This window comes from Lemur catta, chromosome X (genome assembly GCF_020740605.2).
Source record: "Lemur catta isolate mLemCat1 chromosome X, mLemCat1.pri, whole genome shotgun sequence".
Classification (NCBI taxonomy): domain Eukaryota; kingdom Metazoa; phylum Chordata; class Mammalia; order Primates; family Lemuridae; genus Lemur; species Lemur catta.
This window is the reverse complement of record NC_059155.1, coordinates 34,394,047-34,413,982: the sequence shown is the minus strand read 5'-3', so window position 1 is coordinate 34,413,982 and position 19,936 is coordinate 34,394,047. Positions and strand designations below refer to the sequence as shown.

Sequence of the window (19,936 nt, the reverse complement as noted above, 5' to 3'; positions counted from 1 at the left end):
GGATTTCTGGAATTTTCTGTGAGCCTTCCAGACACAGGCATTGTACCTATGCCAAATTTTCTTGCCTTTATATTGTACTATAATTATGTGAGATGTAATCATTGGGGGAGACTGGGTGAAGCGGAACTTCCTGTGAATCTATAGCTATTTCAAAATAAAAAGTTTAAAAAAACCCTCAAGCACATTCCTGCATTTCTTTTAAAGGCCCTACAAAACCCTTCATTTATCCGATTTTTCTTTCAAGAGAAGCCCATCCCACTCCTACCCCATACACCATAATTCCTTGACTTTTGAGAACTAGAACGACAGACTTAGGAACAAACTTTTCCTTATCTTAATTTCTCCACTGGGAAAAAAGTCAAAGAATGCATGTGCCTTTCTTTTATTTTATCTATGGATCCGATGTTTCAGATGGAGCCAGTTCATTGGTAGTGGCTTGAGCAGACTGAGAAGCGTCTATATCTGACTAAGCCAGCTCTTCTCCCTGTCACAGAAGAAAAGCAGAAACATGTTAAATTCCTTTCACCTCTTTGATGTAAATAGAAGCATAACGATAGGAAGTAGGGAGGGGCAGGCCAGGAGGGTGTGGGGTCCTATAGTTCTGAAATGAGAGGCACTTTTCAGTTCAGAGGGAGAGCTGCTTTGGGGGTTGAGACACATGGAGAAATTGGCCCAGGAGGTCAGACACTTGAAAGAATAACAGTTCAGCTAGCCTCAGAGACGGGGCAGTTTGAGTTGAATGTAGAAATCTGAACCAGCTTCCCCTCCTCCCCTTTTACCCTCCCCAAGTATACCAGAAGAGGAGGTAGACAAAGCCTGGGACCTTCACTGGGAACAGGTGGTTGTGACGGGCAGGTTATAAAGGGATTTGGGATGGGAGCACTGGCGCAGGCTGCCAGATTCCTGACACACCCTGTCTCCCAGAGGCCACATCTTGGCCTTCATATTTTCCATGCATCTCCCTGAAACATCTTCAGTACATCCCATCTGGCCCATGCAAACTAGCACTTGAGTATCAGTTGTCTTACAGTATTTTCTTATTTTGAATTATAGGGGCTTGGGTTTGAATCCCAGTTCTACTGCTTACTAGATACATGATCTTGGACAAGTTGTCTAAACCTCTCTGCTCCTCAGTTTGCTCATCTGCTAAATGGGGGGTGAAACCTGCTTTACAGGGTTTGTAAAGTGTCTGGCACCTAACAGATGCTCAGCGGATGTTAGCCTTCTCCTTGCTCTGCTCATTGTTTGCCATGTGGATGGCACATCACCCACTAGACTGGAAGCTCCTTGAGAGATCTTCTTTCTCTTCTTTCTCCCCTTCTAGTACATAGCCTAAGGCTGGGCACACAGTAGCTTATTAATGAGTCCATGTTGGCTAGGCTAAACGGAGCTTCCCTGGCTGCCTCAGTGATGCTGATAGGGACCTGAAATGGGCATAAGGGAATTCCATCATTCCATTTTAAAGATATGAAGGTAACATGCTAAATTCTTTAACTTCCTTGATACATTGTTATAGCAAAACTCTTCCTGCGATAAGGCCTGCCTTTAGTGCAGACATAATTTTAGACAAATGTTAAGCAGCTCAAGTAAAATTAGAAGCCGATGCTTTAAGTATCTTCACAAAATAGCTTCTTGATCAGTTTATCAGGTGTGGAGCAGGCGCAAGAAGCAATTACAGACTGACATGCTTATTGCCACAGAATTCAGAAGGTCTATAACCCAATCATTGTCTTGGGACCACACTTCAGTCTATAGGTATTTGTGAGGTACAGTGGAAAGAGTAATGAAGACCAGAGCTGTAGTCCCAGATTTACTCATTCATTCACTTATTCAGCCAACAAATAATTACTGAGTTCCTATCGTAGGGCTAGGCTCTATGCATCACAGACATGATCCTGCCTTGCATGGAATGTTCCAAGTCAGTAGCTGTGTGACCTGTGGGAAGTAACTTTGCCTCTCTGGGTCTCATGCTTCCCATCTGTCGAATGCTGACAAATATATTTATATCACAAAGCAATCATTAGAATTATATGAGGGAATGCGGGGGCCAGAGCTCTGTACACTCTGGTTCCTCTTTATTATTGTCCTCTATGTAATGGTTACATGAATAGCTTTTGATCACTAGAAAATTATGTCCTAAGTCTATTTCAAGAGGGCTGAGCATGTTCTGCGTATCTTATTTTCCTTCCTTATGTGTTGGCAAGCCAACCAAAACCAAAGTGAGCAGGAAAGACAGAGAGTTCTGCTCTCCTGAGCTAAGCATTATACAGAACAGCATTCCACTTTGTGTTCTCAAGTGAGTTGGATTTCAGATATGGTCCCTGTTATGGATTGAATCATGTCCCCCCAAAAGATATGTTGAAGTCCTAACCTCCAGAACCTGTGAATGTGACCTTATTTGGAAACAGGGTCTTTGCAGATGTAATCAAGTTAAGATAAGGTCATTAGGGTGGGCCCTAACCCAATATGACTTGTGTCCTTATAAGAAGAGGTAAGTTTGAACATAGACACACACAGAGAAAGGAAAATGCCATGCAAAGACACCAACATAGAGGGAAGAGGGCCATGTGAAGATGGAGGCAGAGACTGGAGTTGTGCAGCCACGAGTCAAGGAATGCCTGGGGCTACCAGAAGCTGGAATAGGCAAGGAAGGATCCTCCCCTACAAGCTCTGGTGGGAGTGGAGCCCTGCTAATGCCTTGATTTCCAGAACCGTGAGAGAATAGATTTCTGTTGTTGTAAGCCACCCAGTTTGTGGTACTGTGTTAGGGCAGCCCAAGGAAACTAATACAGTCCCCCAAACAGAAATAGCCCTGCTGTGCATTTTGTTCTGCTCTCCAGGTAGTCGTCGTGCCCTTTCCTTTTTTGTACATGAATCCACATGAAAACGATGCCTTGATCCAAGTGCTTCAAAATGTGGGTCTCCAGAATGGCAGAAGAGCTTGTGTGGAATTCTGAATTATATGTCATATTTTCAAATAAGTCAAAATGAAAGGCAAGAGTGCCCCCTTGACCCTGTCTGCTTTCATGTTTGATGAAAAATAGCAAGAGCAGGCAGGCATGGGACCCACAGGCATGGGGCCTACCAAGCCAACAGCTGCTGCTGCTAGCCCTCAGCATGGAGACTATCTTGGGAAAGCCATGGAGTCTATCTGGGTCCTGATAAAGGCCAGGTGGCTTGCAGGAGAACCAGCCTCATCTAAGGTTTCTGAGAGCTATAAAGTATCACGTGCTTCAGAGCCAGGTTGCCAGCTTGTCTCTGCCTAGACTCTTCTACTCCTGCAGCCAACCAGAGGCTAGCATCCTTGCAAAGGAGGCATCCCTTCTGTAGGACAGATAAGTGATTCATTTAATCAGTGCATAGGTATTACTTTTTTTCTCAATAAGCCCTTTTAAAAGCATGATGCATGTATTACTTTGAAAAATTACTATTTGGCAACGTCCAAAGTAATAACTGATTCAGGAAAGCGTCATCAATGGATCCTAAAACTAGTAAGTGAAATTTTTATGAGAATATAATCTGCACATAGTCTCAAAGTACCTCCCCATATGTTAGTAATTAAATACAAAAAGAAAATAGTATCTTTACAGTGTAAAAACCTGGCAGACATCGCCTTGACCAAGTAATCAACATTAACGTCACCAACAACCATCGTGTGCCTTTGATGTTTCGCTCCTGCCAAAAATGCGTATCCTAACTTTCGTCATGAGGACATATCAAGCAAACCCAAACTGCGGGATATTCTACAAAATAATTGGTCTGTATTCCTGTAAAATGTTGATGTCATGAAAGACAAAGAAAGGTTGAGGACTATTCTAGATTTAAGGAGACTGAAGAGAATTAAGAGACATGACAACTAAACACAATGTGTGATCCTAGACTAGATCATGGATTTAAAAGAAAAAGCTATGCAGGACATTATTGGGACAATTAAAATTTGAATATGAACTGTAGGTTATTCAATAGTATACTGTATTAATGTTATTTTTCCCGAATTCAATAACTCTGCTATGTTTATATAACAGAATGTCTTTGTTCTTAGGAAACACACTTTAAAGTATTAAGGGGCAAAGGGACATGATGCCTGCAACTTTTTCTCAAGTGTTTCAGGGAAAAAAATGTGTGTGTGTACGTGTATGTATATAGAGAGAAGAATGACAAAGCAACTGTAACAAGATGTTCACAACAGATGAATCTTGATAAAGGGCATGTGAAAATTCCTTTTACTATTTTTGCATACAATTGTCTGTAAGTTGAAAGTCTTTTAAATTAAAATTTTAAAAATATATTCTTGTGAACATTTAACTATGTGCCCAATGCTGTGCTGGGTGTGAGGTATTCAAGGGAGAACAGGACACGGTCTCTATCTTTAGCACATTGTCCAGGGCAAAAGAGACACATAAAGAGGCAAGTTCGATTCCACGTGATAAAGCATCCTGTGAGCGCACAGAGGAGGGGTGTTAAACCTGAACTTCCGGGGAAAGGGGGTCGGAGGGGCTCTCTACAGAGGAGGGAAAGAGGAGGCTTAGAGTTGGGAAAACGTATTCAGTTTAGGGTGCCAGTGAGACACGCAAGCAGAGGTGGCTGACAGGCTTCGGGATACAGCAAGGAAGCCTGGGTCTATAAGCAGCGAGAGGAAGCCACCTGCCTCCTGAGGACAGACAACAAGGCACGGATTAGCAGGTGTTGGGGGACAGGCTGAAGTTGCTATAGCCTCTGAGGTAACATAAGAAGCACAGACATAAGCAAAACAGCTTGAGGCTGAAAGGTTGAACACAAGTGTGCTTCCCGATGACCCTTGTGGTGATGTGTACCGAATGTCCGAGAGACATCAGCCCCCAGATGGATGCATACAAGTAACCTGGATAAGGGCAAGGCCCCACATTAGTTAGGGTAGCTAATAATAGACTGCAAGGCAGGAAGAGAATGTCAAGTGATCATAAGAAACTCAAGAAGTGATTTTTTGAGAACAGGATGAGCTTTACCAACAATAAGCATCAGGTAGTAGCCAATTAACACACAACAGGATGGGGAGAGATTGTCGTTAATAGGAAAAATCCTGAGAACAGTACTGGGTCCCATAATAAAGGGAAGTCGGCAAGGCAGCACTGCTGTTTCAGAAGTTGATGTGGGAATGGGAATTTCCACTCAATTACGAGACACAAGAGCCGGGATGAGAAAGTACACCAATGTTCTTTGCAAAGGCCTAGTGGGAGTTCTTTGTGTCTGTGTGTCTTTTTAAACTTTTGTGTTAGGAAAAATTTACAAAAATAGTGAGAACAGTATTAGCTTAAACCACATGAAATTGCTGAAATTTGACCATTTTTGATCTATAAAAATGGCAATTTCATGTTTTAAATGAAAATGAACTCCTATATACACCCATCACCCAGCTTCAGTGATTATTGGCATACGATCAATTTCATTTCATCCAAATCCCCACCCATTACCCTAGCAAGCTGACTGGTATGAAGCAAATCTCTGGTGGAAATTTTTGTTGCACTTTCGTTTTAGTGATTTAATATCTATAAAAGAGATTTAAATTATATATATAATATACAAATTAAGAGATTCAAATTATATATATTATGTTTTTAGTTAATTATTTTCTTAGTAACTAATATATACACCTGGCTGACAATTGAAAAGGTACCAAAAAAAAAAAAAAAAGGACAAATTAAATTAAAAGTCTCTTGGCCAGGCGCGGTGGCTCACGCCTGTAATCCTAGCACTCTGGGAGGCCGAGGCAGGAGGATTGCTTGTGCTCAGGAGTTAGAGACCAGCCTGAGCAGGAGCGAGACCCCCGTCTCTACTAAAAATAGAAAAAATTAGCCGGGCATGGTGGTGTGTGCCTATAGTCCCAGCTACCCGGGAGGCTGAGGCAGGAGGATCGCTTGAGCCCAGGAGTTTGAGGTGGCTGTGAGCTAGGCTGACGCCACAGCACTCTAGCCCAGGCAACAGAGTGACACTCTGTCTCAAAAAAAAAAAAAAAAAAAAAAAAAGTCTCCTTCCAACTCCAGCTCACTTGCCAACAGCTCTCCCTCCTCGGAGGCAACCAATATTAACAGTTTTTTAATAATCTTCTAGAGATGTGTTATGCATATGTTAGTAAAGAGATTGCAAACTCTCATACTGTTCTACATCTTGCTTGTTCAACTTAACAACATATTCTGGAGATCATTCCACATCAGCATGTAAAGAGCAGCCTCCTTTTTTACAGCTACCTAGCATTCCATTTTATGAAACATTATTTAAATAATAAAATCACTACTGATGGCCTTTTAGCCACTGCAGATAACACTGCAATGACTCACCTTACACATTGCATGTTGCACAAAAGCAAGTAAGTGTATCTGCAGGAGAAATTCTTTAAAGTGGAATTGCTGGCTGGAAGGCAATGTGCACGCATTTGTAATTATGATAGATATTGCCAAAAGGCCCTCCATCAGGTAAGAGTTATTTGAATGCTATCTACAATCTTTTATTATGCAGTTTCGTTACTGCTCCTTCCCACTTACTCCAGGGTCCCATTCCGGACTACTTCAACATCTCAAACTCAGAAACAGCACTCTGACCTCAGCCTCCTATGGATCCCCCTCTGCCACTCTTAGGGCCCCACAGCTACCAGCCTGTCCCTCCTCCCCTCTCCTTTTCCAGAGACCAGCAGTAGCCTCCTGGCTTCCCTTTCTCCTTCCAAGTCGGCCCCGCCATCAGCCATTTTAGCTCTGCTAGCGTTGATTGCCTGGACCCACTCTCCTCGTGACCTTCGGCAGCACCTGCTCTGCCAATCCCCAGCCCTGTGAGAACCCCACCATGCATTTTCTCTGTCGCCCGCTCCGGGAGCTGCTACCTCTTGCTGGAGAAGGTCATGAAGTTGGCTCAGCTACAAAGCCAGACCAGCCAGCCTCAGCTGGGCCCCAGGGGCTGCAAGGCAGTCCTTTTATATATCTGTATCAAATTTCTCTCAGCGATTGTTCCAAATTCTCTCCCTTTCCTCACATCCTCCCTACCCTTGCCCCAGACCCCTCAGTAGAGAGCTTGGCTTTGGATTTCAAGGACAGGATCTAGGTCATCAAGCAAGAACTCCCTCAATTTTCCCCTCTCCCCCTCACCTTCCCCACTTCTCTTCATAAGAACCCATGCCCTGCCATCCCCCCACCCCAGCCTCAGGGCAAGGACATACTTCCTTCTACAGGATCCGCCTCCCACTTGTGCCCTTGGCACTAGCTTCTCATGCCTTCTCCTGCACTTGGCCCCAGGGGCCATCCTCTTGCCCTTTGGGCAAGCTTTCCCTCCCCACTAGTTTTTTCTCTCAGCCTAAAAACACTTCCCTCACACCTGTGTCATCATTCCACATTACCACTAGACTTTTTAAATTTAGTAATTCATGTGCCTTCGGGCTTCACTTCCTTCTTCCATGTTGGCCTCAACATTTGACAGAAAAATCAGAAAATACTGACAAGTAAAAAGGAGAAAATAAAAAGCACCCACAATGCCACCATCCAGCTGTTAACATTTTGATGCATCTTTTCAATCTTTTTATAGGTACACATATACAATTATCTATCTTTTTTGTTTTTTACAAAATTGGATAACAGTATATGTATTGTTTTGTCATAATATGTTTCAGATATCTCAGCTTTGCTACTTATTTATTGTCAGACTCTGGTTAAATAAATTAACTTCTTTGAGTGAGTCTATTTCCTCTTCCGTAAATTGACGACTATTATAGTAACTAGCTCACAGGGTTGTTATGAGGATTAAATGAGATAAAAATATATAAAAACACTTATCACAGTGCCTGACACATAGCAAGCTGAATTAATGTTAGCTATTATGGTCATCCCACGTCAATAAATATAGCTCTACATAATAATTTAATGAGTTCTGTCACTGCAGTGTCTAATAGGAGTGACTAAAGCACTGCTGTGACTCACCAACGCATATTCATTTGGCACATGAACAGGTATCTCCGTGGGATAAACTCCTAAAAGCAGAATTTCTGGGTCAAAGGCTATGTGGATTCATAATTTTGATATATATAGCAAAACATCCCTCTACCAAGTGCAAGTTACAATGATTTCGTTAACTTATAAATTATTAATGGATATTGAGGCTGTTTCACCTTTCTCACTGATACAAACCCAGACTGTGAAGAACATTCTTATAACTCGATCTTTGCATAGATCCATGATTATTTATCCAGGACAGAGAAAAGAGCGTTGAGTAAAAGGCACAGAGATGGGGGCTCAAGTGGTGTGCATGAAGAGACTTCTAGTCTCGTTGACACAGAGGGGAGAATGGCAAGAGGTGAGGCTGGAAAACAGAGTGGGACCAGATGATGAAGAACCGTGAATGCTACAGTCATTCATTCAGTTGGTCACCAAATATTAATTGACCACCTACTACAGACCAGGCACTGTTTTATTAATAGGTACTTCATTCGCTTACTGAACAATAACAGAAGAAGATTCCTGTCTTAGGGAAGCTGATATTCTAGCAAAGAGAGGCAAACAGTAAAAATAACAACTATATAGTATGTTAGAAGGTGCTAAGTCCTATAGAAAAAAGAAAAAGTAGAAAAGGCCAAAGGGGGTCAGGTGTGCTGGGAGCAGGGAAAGGCAGGTGCAATTTGAAATAGAGTGGCCACCCCAGTATGGGCTTTGAACTTATTGTACAACAAGGCATCACTGAAGTAGGCATTCACTTATATTTATCACCACTTTGCCATATCCACATACTACCTCATACCTGATACCTAATGATTTTCTTTAAATCAACTTACCTTCCCCACTTAAATTTATTTTAAAGGAAAGTCCATAACACTAGCATTAATGAAAACCCAGTATCACACGCCATAAAAGTCTAGAAAGGGAAACCGAGGATACCTAGCACTGGCCTCTTCCCTTCATTTTGGAGATCAGTTTGTAAAGACAAACAACAACAAGCACTTTCTTAATTGTGTACTTATTATTTTCCAGGCAGCTTAGTGTTTTATGTACAGCTGATAATTTCATCCTCACAATAACCCTATGAGGTAGGTATCATTATTATCCCCACTGGTTTAGGAGGAAACTTGGGTAAAGCGATTAACCTTCCAAAACTTCAGTTTCCTCCTAAATGTATGGGGACAATAATGAGGATATGGGAGAGAAGGGCCCACTGACTTCTGCCCACTCCATGCCATGCTTGAGGAAGACTTACAGAGGGGAGAGAGGCTCCCAGCTACAGCATTCCCTGACCCCCCTCAATGCCAACGATTGAGATTAAAACTAAATTACTGCTTTAAAATACAAACACCTCTCCCCAGAGTTAAATTTATTGGTCACTTTAATTTACTATGAAGAACTTTAATCTCCTATGAAGAACTTTAATCAGAATGTTCAAATTGTTTTGATTAGAAGAGGGGAAGATGATGTGCTTTGGGAGCCCAGGCCCCTTTGGGAAGAGGGCAGACCAGGTAGACCAGTGGGGGGCGGTGCACCTGGAGGGAAAGAAGCAGCAGAAAGCAAGTGGAAAGAAACTAAAGACAAACCCTATCAACTTCAGTTGTCCCTAATTCAAGTCCTTTTGTGAAAGAAGCAGAATATAACTAACAATAAATAATACACCAGTAGAGAGACAATGCCTAGGTCCTGTTAACCTGCTTAGTCTCTCAAGGCTATCCAACTTCCTGAGAAGTCAGCTTTGTATCTAAAAAAAATCCTAAAAGCCATTTTCATTCGTAGGAAATAAGGTTGGACTCTTACCTTCTCAGTCAAAGACTTTAAACTGAGATATGACTGAGATATGTCTTTCCCTGGTTTCAGTTATCATTGAATAATGAAAATTCCACAAAGTCACACAGATGAACCCAAGTCCCTGGACGGTTTAAAACCAAGAAAAATTCAATATAATGTAGTACCCCTGGAATGTGAGCATCAGGGCAGTCCTTGAGTATTCAGTTTATAAAGGGAAGATCAACTTTTGTGTAGAGTAAATATTTTTAAATGGCCTAGAGGAAACTGGAGATGAATGAAAAGCTTCTCATGGAAACAGAAAAGCTAAGAGCAGAAGGGGTCAGTTAGAACTCTGGTGCAGAGCAGGCATTGCCTAATGACACCAAATAGCCCACGGATGGGATGTGCTATGTGGGTCCTATGCCACAAAGAAAAACAATGTTGTATCTGTTTGGCTCTCACCATCTACGATGGGATGGGAAGCACACTATGCCTGATTTCTCAGTGTAGCAAAGAAGACACCAAATTCCTTTAGCTGATAGCCTGGTGAATGTGGGACTACATTTTCTAGTACACAAATGGCTTCCTTCTCCTGCCCACATTTGGGGAGTCCCAGATAAAACTCAGACACTCCTGGCACTTATGCTGGAGTTCCGATTTGGTAAAGTGACATTAGCAAAAACCTTGTTGCTTGCTAACATGGGCCCTTATAAACCCCTAGATCGTTGGTATGGTGAAATAGACCATGTACATCTACTATTCTATTTTACTTTGGGATTTTTATTCCCTTCTTGTCACCAAGATACAAAAGGTGTAACTATGCTTTATAGCTTTCCAGATACCCATTGACCCTAACCAACAGGATACTGGCAAGTATCTACGCAGTCACATTCTTCTCCTGCCAGTAAGTGAGGGAGTTAGGGAGGCCATATACATGTCTAGTATGTCACTGGGACATAGGCAACTCATAACTTCTCTTAAACTGAATATGATTTATCTTAAATTTCTAAGTTAACCAAAAGAAGTGGGAAGTCATATGGAGCTATTCCTAAGAACTTTAGGAGCCTCTAGAGGAAGTCAGGTCATTTTCTAAATTAAATTGGATTTTCTATTGAAGGAAGTAGGCCCTTTAGTCGATCCTTTGAAACAGTGATGAGTAATTGCATTTGCACAAATACCAAAACCCAAGATCTAAGAGTTAAGTTCTTCAAAAACATAATAATCTGATCAACATTTTTGATAAAACAAACATATTGAAACATATTCCCTCACCCTCATTGATGGCTTTCTTTTCTCAAAAAAACATTTAACTTAACAAATGCTTTTGAAAAGTAGAATCTCAAAGTCAAAACATTGTTTAAATGAGCTACATATATGAGCTACATAAATGAGCATGCACTACTGGTGGGAACATAAAATAGTAAAATCACTTTGGAAAACAGGCTGGCAATTTCTTATAAAGTTAAACATGCACTCATCACATAATATTGCAATTCTACTAGGTATTTATTCAAGAGAAATTGAAATATGCATTCACACAAAGGCTTAAACACAAATGTTGACAGCAGCTTTATTAGTAATAGCCCTCAAATCAGAACAACCTAACCGTCCATCAACACATGAAAGGATAAACAAACTGCACCATATACATACAATGAAATATGATTCAGCAATAAAAAGTAATGAGCTACCGATAAAGGAAGCAACACAGATGGATCTCAAAGACATTATTTCAAGCAAAAATAACCAGACACAAAAGAATACATACTGTATGATTACTTGTATATGAAATTCTATAAAAAAGGAAATCTAATCTATAGTGGTGAAAAGGAAATCAGTGGTAGACCAGAGCCAGTGGTGGGAGTGGAGGAGAATTAATTGCAAAGGGGCAGGGGACATTTTCTGTGGTGACGGAAATGGCCTGTATCTTGACTGTAAGCTTAAGATGGGTACAATTTGTAAAATGTAAATTATACCTCAATAAAATTGATTTTGAAAGCTGAATAAATGGAAAACTCCTCAGAAGTTGAAGATTTAAAGTTATTTCTCCTTAGCAAGTATTAAATATTAACCATCCTGTATAAAATGTGTACCAAGATGCAGTACCTACTATTAAGCAATTACTCTTTTGAACAAACTATGCACACAGTCACATATGCATGGCAGAAATCACTGGGCTCAATACTATTTGGAGCTGGTATATATAGCTTATCAGGCTCTATTAAAAAGTGCATACTATGTGGGAGGAATGACAAAAATAATCAAAAGCAAAGGACTCATTAGGCTGGAAAGAAGAACAATGCGTACCCTGGATTGGGCAAGAGTGCTGGGAGCTGATCAAGGACAAGAAATGGTATTCTACACGTCACCATGAACCCTGGCCTGTCACTGTCATCTTGTGGAGTTTCTCTCAATTGAGAGGCCAATCAAGCTGCATGTGGCTTGACCTTGTCTAATTCAGCTCTAATACTGATCAACAGTTAGAAAAGCTGGCACCAATGACTGGGACAAAGAGTAGAAAATGGTATAGGACAAGAGGTTCTCCAAATTCCTTGGCCCAGGCTGCAGGAACTCCTTGCCCTCCCCATCGGTATAGAAGTTCTCACTTTCCTTTCAGTGTTTGGTAAAACATTCTACTAACATTTTTTAAAATGCAGGAGACTGGATGAGGAATCGATCTGGAATGTTTTTTCATCTATATAGCTTTAGAAATTAAAAGATGGGGGGAAATAGATAATTGAATGTCTGTCTTATAATCTTAGGATAGGATTCAGAGCACAGTCATACTGAACTGCGAAGTATTCTGAAATCACTTTTTTAATCAGGGGACTCTAGTAATACCACAATTTCAGAGGAACTGATAATGAGATGTGAAAAAAAGTGCGGAGCATTATGGTCATTTCTGGGTGCCACACTTTAAGGATATTGATAAACTAGAAAATGTTCAGAAGCCAATGGCCAGGATGATAACAAGGTCTGGAAACCATCTCAGAGAAAAAAGACTGGAATGGAAACTCTGGAAGAGAAAAAATTTGTGGAGACATGGTAGCCATTGCCAAATATTTTAAAGTCCATCTGTGGGAGAAGAGGTGGGTTTTGCTTATTTTATGGCATTCTCTAGTACAAATTAGGACCAAAGGATAGAAGGTAGATTTTAGTGCAATATCAGGAAGAATTTTTAAATAAGTAGAACTTTCCAACAGTTGAAAGGCTCTCCTTCAATAAAAGTTCAAATAGAGGTAAGGGAGTCCTGATCCTCTCTCTCCTGCACTCACATAATTAATAACTGCATATGAATTTCTAAAATGTATTTATTTTAACTTCTATTATTTCTTGATGACACAAGTGATAGATATTCCACGTGGAAAACTCTGAAAATACAGACAAGCTAAGAGAAAAGCAAATAAAAATAAAAATCATCCATCTTCCCACCTCCCAGTAACTTAAACATTTTGGCATATAACCTTACAGACTTTTTTCTGTTATATATCCATATAAAATATATACATATACTTTTTAAAGACAAAAATGAGATCCCATTAATCACACTGCTTTTTAACTTTACAATATAGCGTAAACATCTTTCCACATCAAGTGATATACGACCATGTCATCATTCTTAATGGGTATCGAGATTTCCATGGAAAGAATGCACTGCAATTTGTTTAACCCAGTGTTTCCCAAAGGGTATTCTACATATCATCAATCCCACAAGATGTCCCTCACAAGAGAATGTAGGTTAAACAGTTTGAAAATACTTCATACCATATCCCCTCTCTTGGGCTTTCAGAATGTTAAAGAAATGAGTCTGGGCCGGGCGTGGTGGCTCATGCCTGTAATCCTAGCACTCTGGGAGGCCGAGGCGGGAGGATTGCCTGAGGTCAGGAGTTCAAGACCAGCCTGAGCAAGAGAGAGACCTCATCTCTACTAAAAAATAGAAAGAAATGATTTGGACAGCTAAAAATATATATAGAAAAAATTAGCCAGGCATGGTGGCGCATGCCTGTAGTCCCAGCTACTCGGGAGGCTGAGGCAGGAGGATCGCTTGAGCCCAGGAGTTTGAGGTTGCTGTGAGCTGGGCTGATGCCATGGCACTCTAGCCCAGGCAACAGAGCGAGACTCTGTCTCAAAAAAAAAAAAAAAAAAAAAAAAAAAGAAAGAAAGAAAAAAGAAAAAAAAAAAAAGAAATGAGTCTGAGTTTCCCAAAGTTACTTAACTATGGACTCTCCCTTCTTTAATTCTTCAGGACACATACTGATTCACATTTTATAAAACATCCTGAGAAATACTGGCTTACCTGATCTTAGTCTAATCAGACATTAGGTTTTTATTGTTGTTGTTTACATAAAACTTACCATTTTAACCATCTTTAAGTATACAATTCAGTGGCATTCATTACACTCATAATGTTGTGCGATCATCGCTACTATCTAGTTTCAAAACTTTTTTTATCACCCCAAACAGAAACTTTGTACCTATTAAGAATAACTCCCCCCTCCCCCCAGTCCCAGTAACCAGTCTTTCTGTCTTTATGAATTTGTCTATTCTAAACATTTCATCTAAGTGAGATAATATTTGTCCTTTTGGTGTCTGGCTTCTTTCGCTTAGCATAATGTTTCGTGATTCATCCATGCTGTACCATGTGTCAGGACTTCATTCCTTTTTTTGGCCCAACTTCGTTATTTTGCTTGTGGCCATTCAGTTGTCCCAGCACTATTTGTTGAAGACAGTAGGTTTTTCACAATTAATTTTTTCACATTTACAAATAACATTACAATAAATATCCCTTTCAACCTGTCCCATATTTTTCTCTACAAAAAATTCCCATAAGAATTGCTGTATCAAAAGAGGTGCACCTTTTGAAGGCTTTTTTTTTTTTTTTTTGAGACAGAGTCTCGCTCTGTTGCCCGCGCTAGAGTGAGTGCCGTGGCGTCAGCCTAGCTCACAGCAACCTCAAACTCCTGCGCTTAAGCAATCCTCCTGCCTCAGCCTCCTCAGTAGCTGGGACTACAGGCGTGCGCCACCATGCCCTGCTAATTTTTTCTATATAGATTTTTTTTTTAGCTGTCCAAATCATTTCTCTCTATTTTTGGTAGAGACGGGGGTCTCACTCTTGCTCAGGCTGGTCTCGAACTCATGACCTCGAGCGATCCACCCACCTCGGCCTCCCAGAGTGCTAGGATTACAGGCGTGAGCCACCGCGCCCGGCCATTGAAGGCTTTTGATATACATTATCAAACTTCCTCCTGAAAGGACATTAGGAATCCACCACAGCACATTCAAATATCCCTTTCTCCATACTCTTGACAGCCTTGTATATTATAAAAAAATTTTAAATCTTTGCTAATCAGTGTGGCATGGGAATGTATTCCAAATCAAGTTGAAGGGAGTTTTAGCTGAACTTCCCTTGACAGCCCTGACATTCTGACTTCAGTATCTTCCCCACTCTTACGGAAAGATGATCCAAGAATAATAGGACTTGCTGTAAACCCCTGTGGAGTTTCATATAAGTCTAGTTAAGGAAGCAAACTAAACTCTTTCTTTCAGAAGAATGAGGCTAGAAATGGAAAGTATAATTAGGTTCTTCTGCTGGATAATGTAATTTTAAAGTATTTCCTTTCTCAGCACAAAGTCACAGGCCAGCTGTTTGTGACTTTTTAAGTGTGTCCTTTCTCATTTGTGTTCAATGGAGAGCTACCAAACACAAAAGCTATGCCAAGAAATAAACTAAATTGACATTAGAGGAATTTTCTTATAGCCATACAATAATTATCAAGGAAAAAGAAAAAGCTCTTTTGCTGGTAGTCTGCTTTTTAGTTCAAGTTGAGCACTTCCAAATTCGTATTGGGGCAGTGTTTTCACAGTTCATGTAGCTTTTGGTCATGTCTCCCTTGCTTTTCTGGAACAAACATACCAAGTATATCTTTATTTTGTTTTGTATCAAGCTGTTGTTACGGTATAAAGAAAATTTTATGGTGAATGCTTTGTCAGTGGGAACTTGTTATTAATACGGAAATCCTGAGAGGATCATTTATTCACACAAAACAAGAAACCAGGGGGAAATTAGCTTTCCACATTTCATCATAAATCATGCATAATTCAGAGAAGAGAGGAAACTATTGATGAGGCTGAACAAAATGAGTTTCTTGTTGCCAGAAAGAATAAAAATATTAGGTATGACGCTTTCTAATTTCCTAAATATTTTCTCAAAGCCTTCTGAAGTTTAATGCCACCATGACTTTCACTGTCATGCAATGTTTTCACAGAATCAATAAAATTTAAAGAGGCAGAAGGGATCTTATAAATGTCTGGTCCAACTCTATTTTACAGATTGGGCACCTGAAGCCCAGAGAGGTGAAGTGACCTGCCCAAAGCCACACAGAGCTAGTGGCAGAGCTAGAGCTACAAGTCATGTCTCCTCACACCTGTACTTGCTAAGAATGTAGTCTGGTCACTCCCTCAAAGGGTTGATGTGAGCAATTGTATTACCAATTTACTTTGCTGTCAGTAAAGCCACAGATATCTCCAACTGCATACAAGTAGCTATTGGTCAATTTACAGCATTCAGTTAATAACTGCATTCATTTAATGCATTTCTTCTGAGAGACTATGGTCACTAAGTCTCCCACATTTAAGAGGGTTGAGCAAGTTTCCAAGATTCCTATATAATGTATGATTGTCCCTACCTATACATTATAGACCCTTGTGAAAATTAATCTTCTTTACTTTGGGTTAAGAACCACATTGTAAGAAATCTGTGAGATATTATGGAATTTCAGGGAAACAAAGCTATCTATTTGCCAGACTACTTATGGTTCCCCGGCCTTTTCTAAAAGCAAAATTTCAACTATCTGACAGTGAAGTCTACCTATATGACAGATTTTTCAAGCTCAACTTTAAAGATCTAAAATATTTAAAAACACTTTAGGCAAATTGTAATTAGTTTTCCCCATAGATATCCAAAGTACCACACATGCATTTTCACCATGGATATTTATATATAGTTGCTTCTAGGTAAATTTTAAAAATTCATTTAGGAGATGAGATTAAATATATCCTGTAGTGGGAGTACTAATAATTCACAGATCAGGGACAAAGATTAATGCAGAATTAGAATCTTAACTCATGTGCTTTTAATAGCTTGTTTGATTTGCCTCAACTCTAAAGAGCCAATGAAACAGACCATCTAAATACAAACTCCACACTCATCCCCCCTTTTTCATGTAAGAGATTTCTAATTGTGAGAGTTGTCCAACAATAGAATGAACTGTCTTGCAAGGGAGTCAGTTCATTCCCGTAAGATTTCAAAGTAAGGCTAAAAAAATAATCTGCCTGGAATTCTTAAAAGGGTTCCTACATTGAGAGGTAGATTAAGACTTCTAAAATCCTTTAATTCTAGGATTCTGTGATTCCAATGCTATCTTTCTATCCTACTTTTATAGTACAAGGGCCCTTTCATATGTGTATCTATCGTCATTATCATAGACTTCTTTATATCATTATTATTTTGTACTTATGTTATCCTGCTTGAATCTTCTATCTGCATATGGTAACTCACTCATCCTTGTATATCCTACAATTTTTAATGTAGTTTCCTGTACACAGATAGTATTCATTAGAAATTTATTGAATATACTTGAAAGGACAAGTTTTATCAGATGATTCAAAAAATTTTAAAACCATATATTTTTTTCCTGATCTGAAAACCCAACTATTTACTATAGTGGCTCTTCATGTTGAATCTCAGTGAATTAGGGTAAATTTGAAGCATTGCTCTTTTATAAGGTTGTAAGTAAAATAGGAATACTTGATTGAACACAGATTTAAGGCTTAAGATGATGCCTTATAGTCACCACTTGTGCTTATATTTTTAAGATGAGTTATAGGATAGACAATTTTAAAAACTAATTTAAGAAAAATGAAACAAGCAAAATGAAAATTCCCAAATTATATTGTTGTGGGTTGAATTGTGTCCCCCAAAAGACATGTTGAAGTTCTAGCCCCTAGGACCTGCGAATTTGACCTTATCTGAAAATAGAGTCTTCGCAGGTACAATCAAGTTAAAATGAGGTCATACTGGATTCAGGTAGGCCTTAAATCCAATGGCTGGCATCTTTATAAGAAGGTCATATGAAGATACAGGGACACAGAGAGAATCCCATATGATGACAGAGACAGAGATTGGAGTGATGCATCTGCAAGCCAAGGATTGCCAGCAACCACCAGAAGCTAGGAGAGAGGTATGGAACAGATTATCCCTCAGATCCTCCAAGAGGAACCAACCCTGCCAATACCTGGATCTTGGACTTCTAGCTTCCAGAACTGGGAGAGAATAAATTTCCATTGTTTTAAGCCACCCAGTTTATGTTACTTTGTTATGGCAGCACTAGGAAACTAACACATGTCCTTCACTATGAAAAACTGATATGACAATTCCTTACATGTTTAGGAGGACAGAATACAGCCTTGCCACAATTTTTAAAAATCAACCACAAAACATCATGTAAAAGTTACAAATGCTTTGGTATGAAAATCAATAAATGGAAAATCATTTAAGAAATGGATCCTCCCAATACACAAGCTCAAAATGGAGAACCACCTACAGAATCCTTGTTTCTGAGAATATTATAGTGAGTTGCAGCCTCCTAGAGTATAGCTGAAACAATAAAAACTAGCTGAATAGAGTGTATGAGTTGAGAAAAGTATATTGAGATAGTTAAGATTACCAAGACTTCCTGATAAAAGTTCCTTATACAGCTGAGCAGTAGTCTCACCCCTATTGTTTACTTTCTTCATCCTCATTCTTTGTATTTGAACATTCTGCAAAACTTTTCGGCTAAAGTGTTAATAGTGCATGTGGACCTTTTTTCTGTCAATGATCTACAATCTCATCAAGAAACATCACTGCAACTGTACCTCATTTCATGAGGGCCCCTCACATGTTCACAATTGGCCCACTAAAGGTCTAGCAAGTAAAGAAGCTGAGTAACAAGGCAATACTTACAGTTCACTTGTTCTTAGCTAATTTACAGAATCCTGCCCTAGTTTCAGGAGACCTTCATGATCCTAGTCATCTTATAAATATACAGTTTCATCTATTCATAACTGAATAGACTCTTTGCCCACATATATACCCATTCTGATCAATTCCATCAGGGCCACTGTCAAAAAATTCTTAGTGCCACAGTCTTTTTCCCATGTGGGGGCATACCTACATCAGATTTCCATCATTCTGATTATTTCCAACAACAAGAAAAAAACATTTTATAAATATTTTAGATAACTGCTCCTGTTTCATTAGCTGAGGCAATTTAAACCATTCTCAACTTCATTTCATGAGGATACATTTCTATTTTTCATAATGCTAATACTACCCCCGATTACTTAAAGCACTTTCTTTAAATTTAAAATTTTTAATACATGATTTTTCCTATTAAAAAACCCTTAAGACTTTTGAATAGAAAATTGGGGTTTAAATAAACATTTATAGCCCTTAGGGAACAATTGGAAGCACATGATTCTTGCAGAAAAGCCCTAATGTATTAAGCCTGTATTTAATCAAATCAGTAGTCATGATAATGAATAAAAGATAATTCATAAAAATGTAAAAGACCACAATCTATCAACATTGTCTTTTTTCCACACTTAATTAGAATACAAAATTGATCAGGGTTAATCAGGTTGAGTAAAAACTGAGTGAAGCCCCAATTACATATTATTTTCTTTCTATTCAATTACCTTTTATTCGTCTTGCTCTTCCCCTACCTACCCCTTCCCAATAAATTAAACATCCAAGGACTCATGTGCAAAATAGGCAATCCTTGGATCAGAATGGTATAACTAGCTTAGTTTTTTTGTTTGTTTGTTTGTTTGTTTGTTTGTTTTTATTTCAGCTCATCATGGGGGCACAAAAGCTCAGGTTATATACATTGCCCATGTCCCGCCCATCGCCCTGAGTCAGAGCCTCAAGCGTGTCCATTCCTCAGACAGTGCGCCTGGCACTCACCATGTAGTCATACCTCCATCCCCTCCCCCCAGCCGCCACCTCCTCGAGTCAGCACTTTCAAGCATGACCATTCCCCAGACGGTGCGCAACGCACTCATCATGTAGGCATATACCCATCCCATCCCCCCCCGCCCCGCCTCAGTCTGATATCCAATTGGTATCCTTCCCCGATGTGCATTTAGGTGATGATCAGGGAAACCAATTTTCTGGT

At 39.7% G+C, this 19,936-nt stretch overlaps 1 protein-coding gene across 5 annotated transcripts in view; it reads right to left on the bottom strand.

The window, feature by feature from the left end:
* Positions 1–366: 366 nt before the first annotated feature.
* LOC123628563 (P2R1A-PPP2R2A-interacting phosphatase regulator 1-like) overlaps positions 367–19,936 on the bottom strand; it is a 60,302-nt gene continuing 40,732 nt past the window's right edge. For all 5 annotated transcript variants that reach the window (XM_045538339.1, XM_045538344.1, XM_045538340.1 and 2 more), the window contains one exon: positions 367–484. In XM_045538339.1, coding sequence (XP_045394295.1) covers positions 457–484 — 28 coding nt within the window. In that variant the 3' untranslated portion in view covers positions 367–456. The remainder of the gene's footprint in view (positions 485–19,936) is intronic.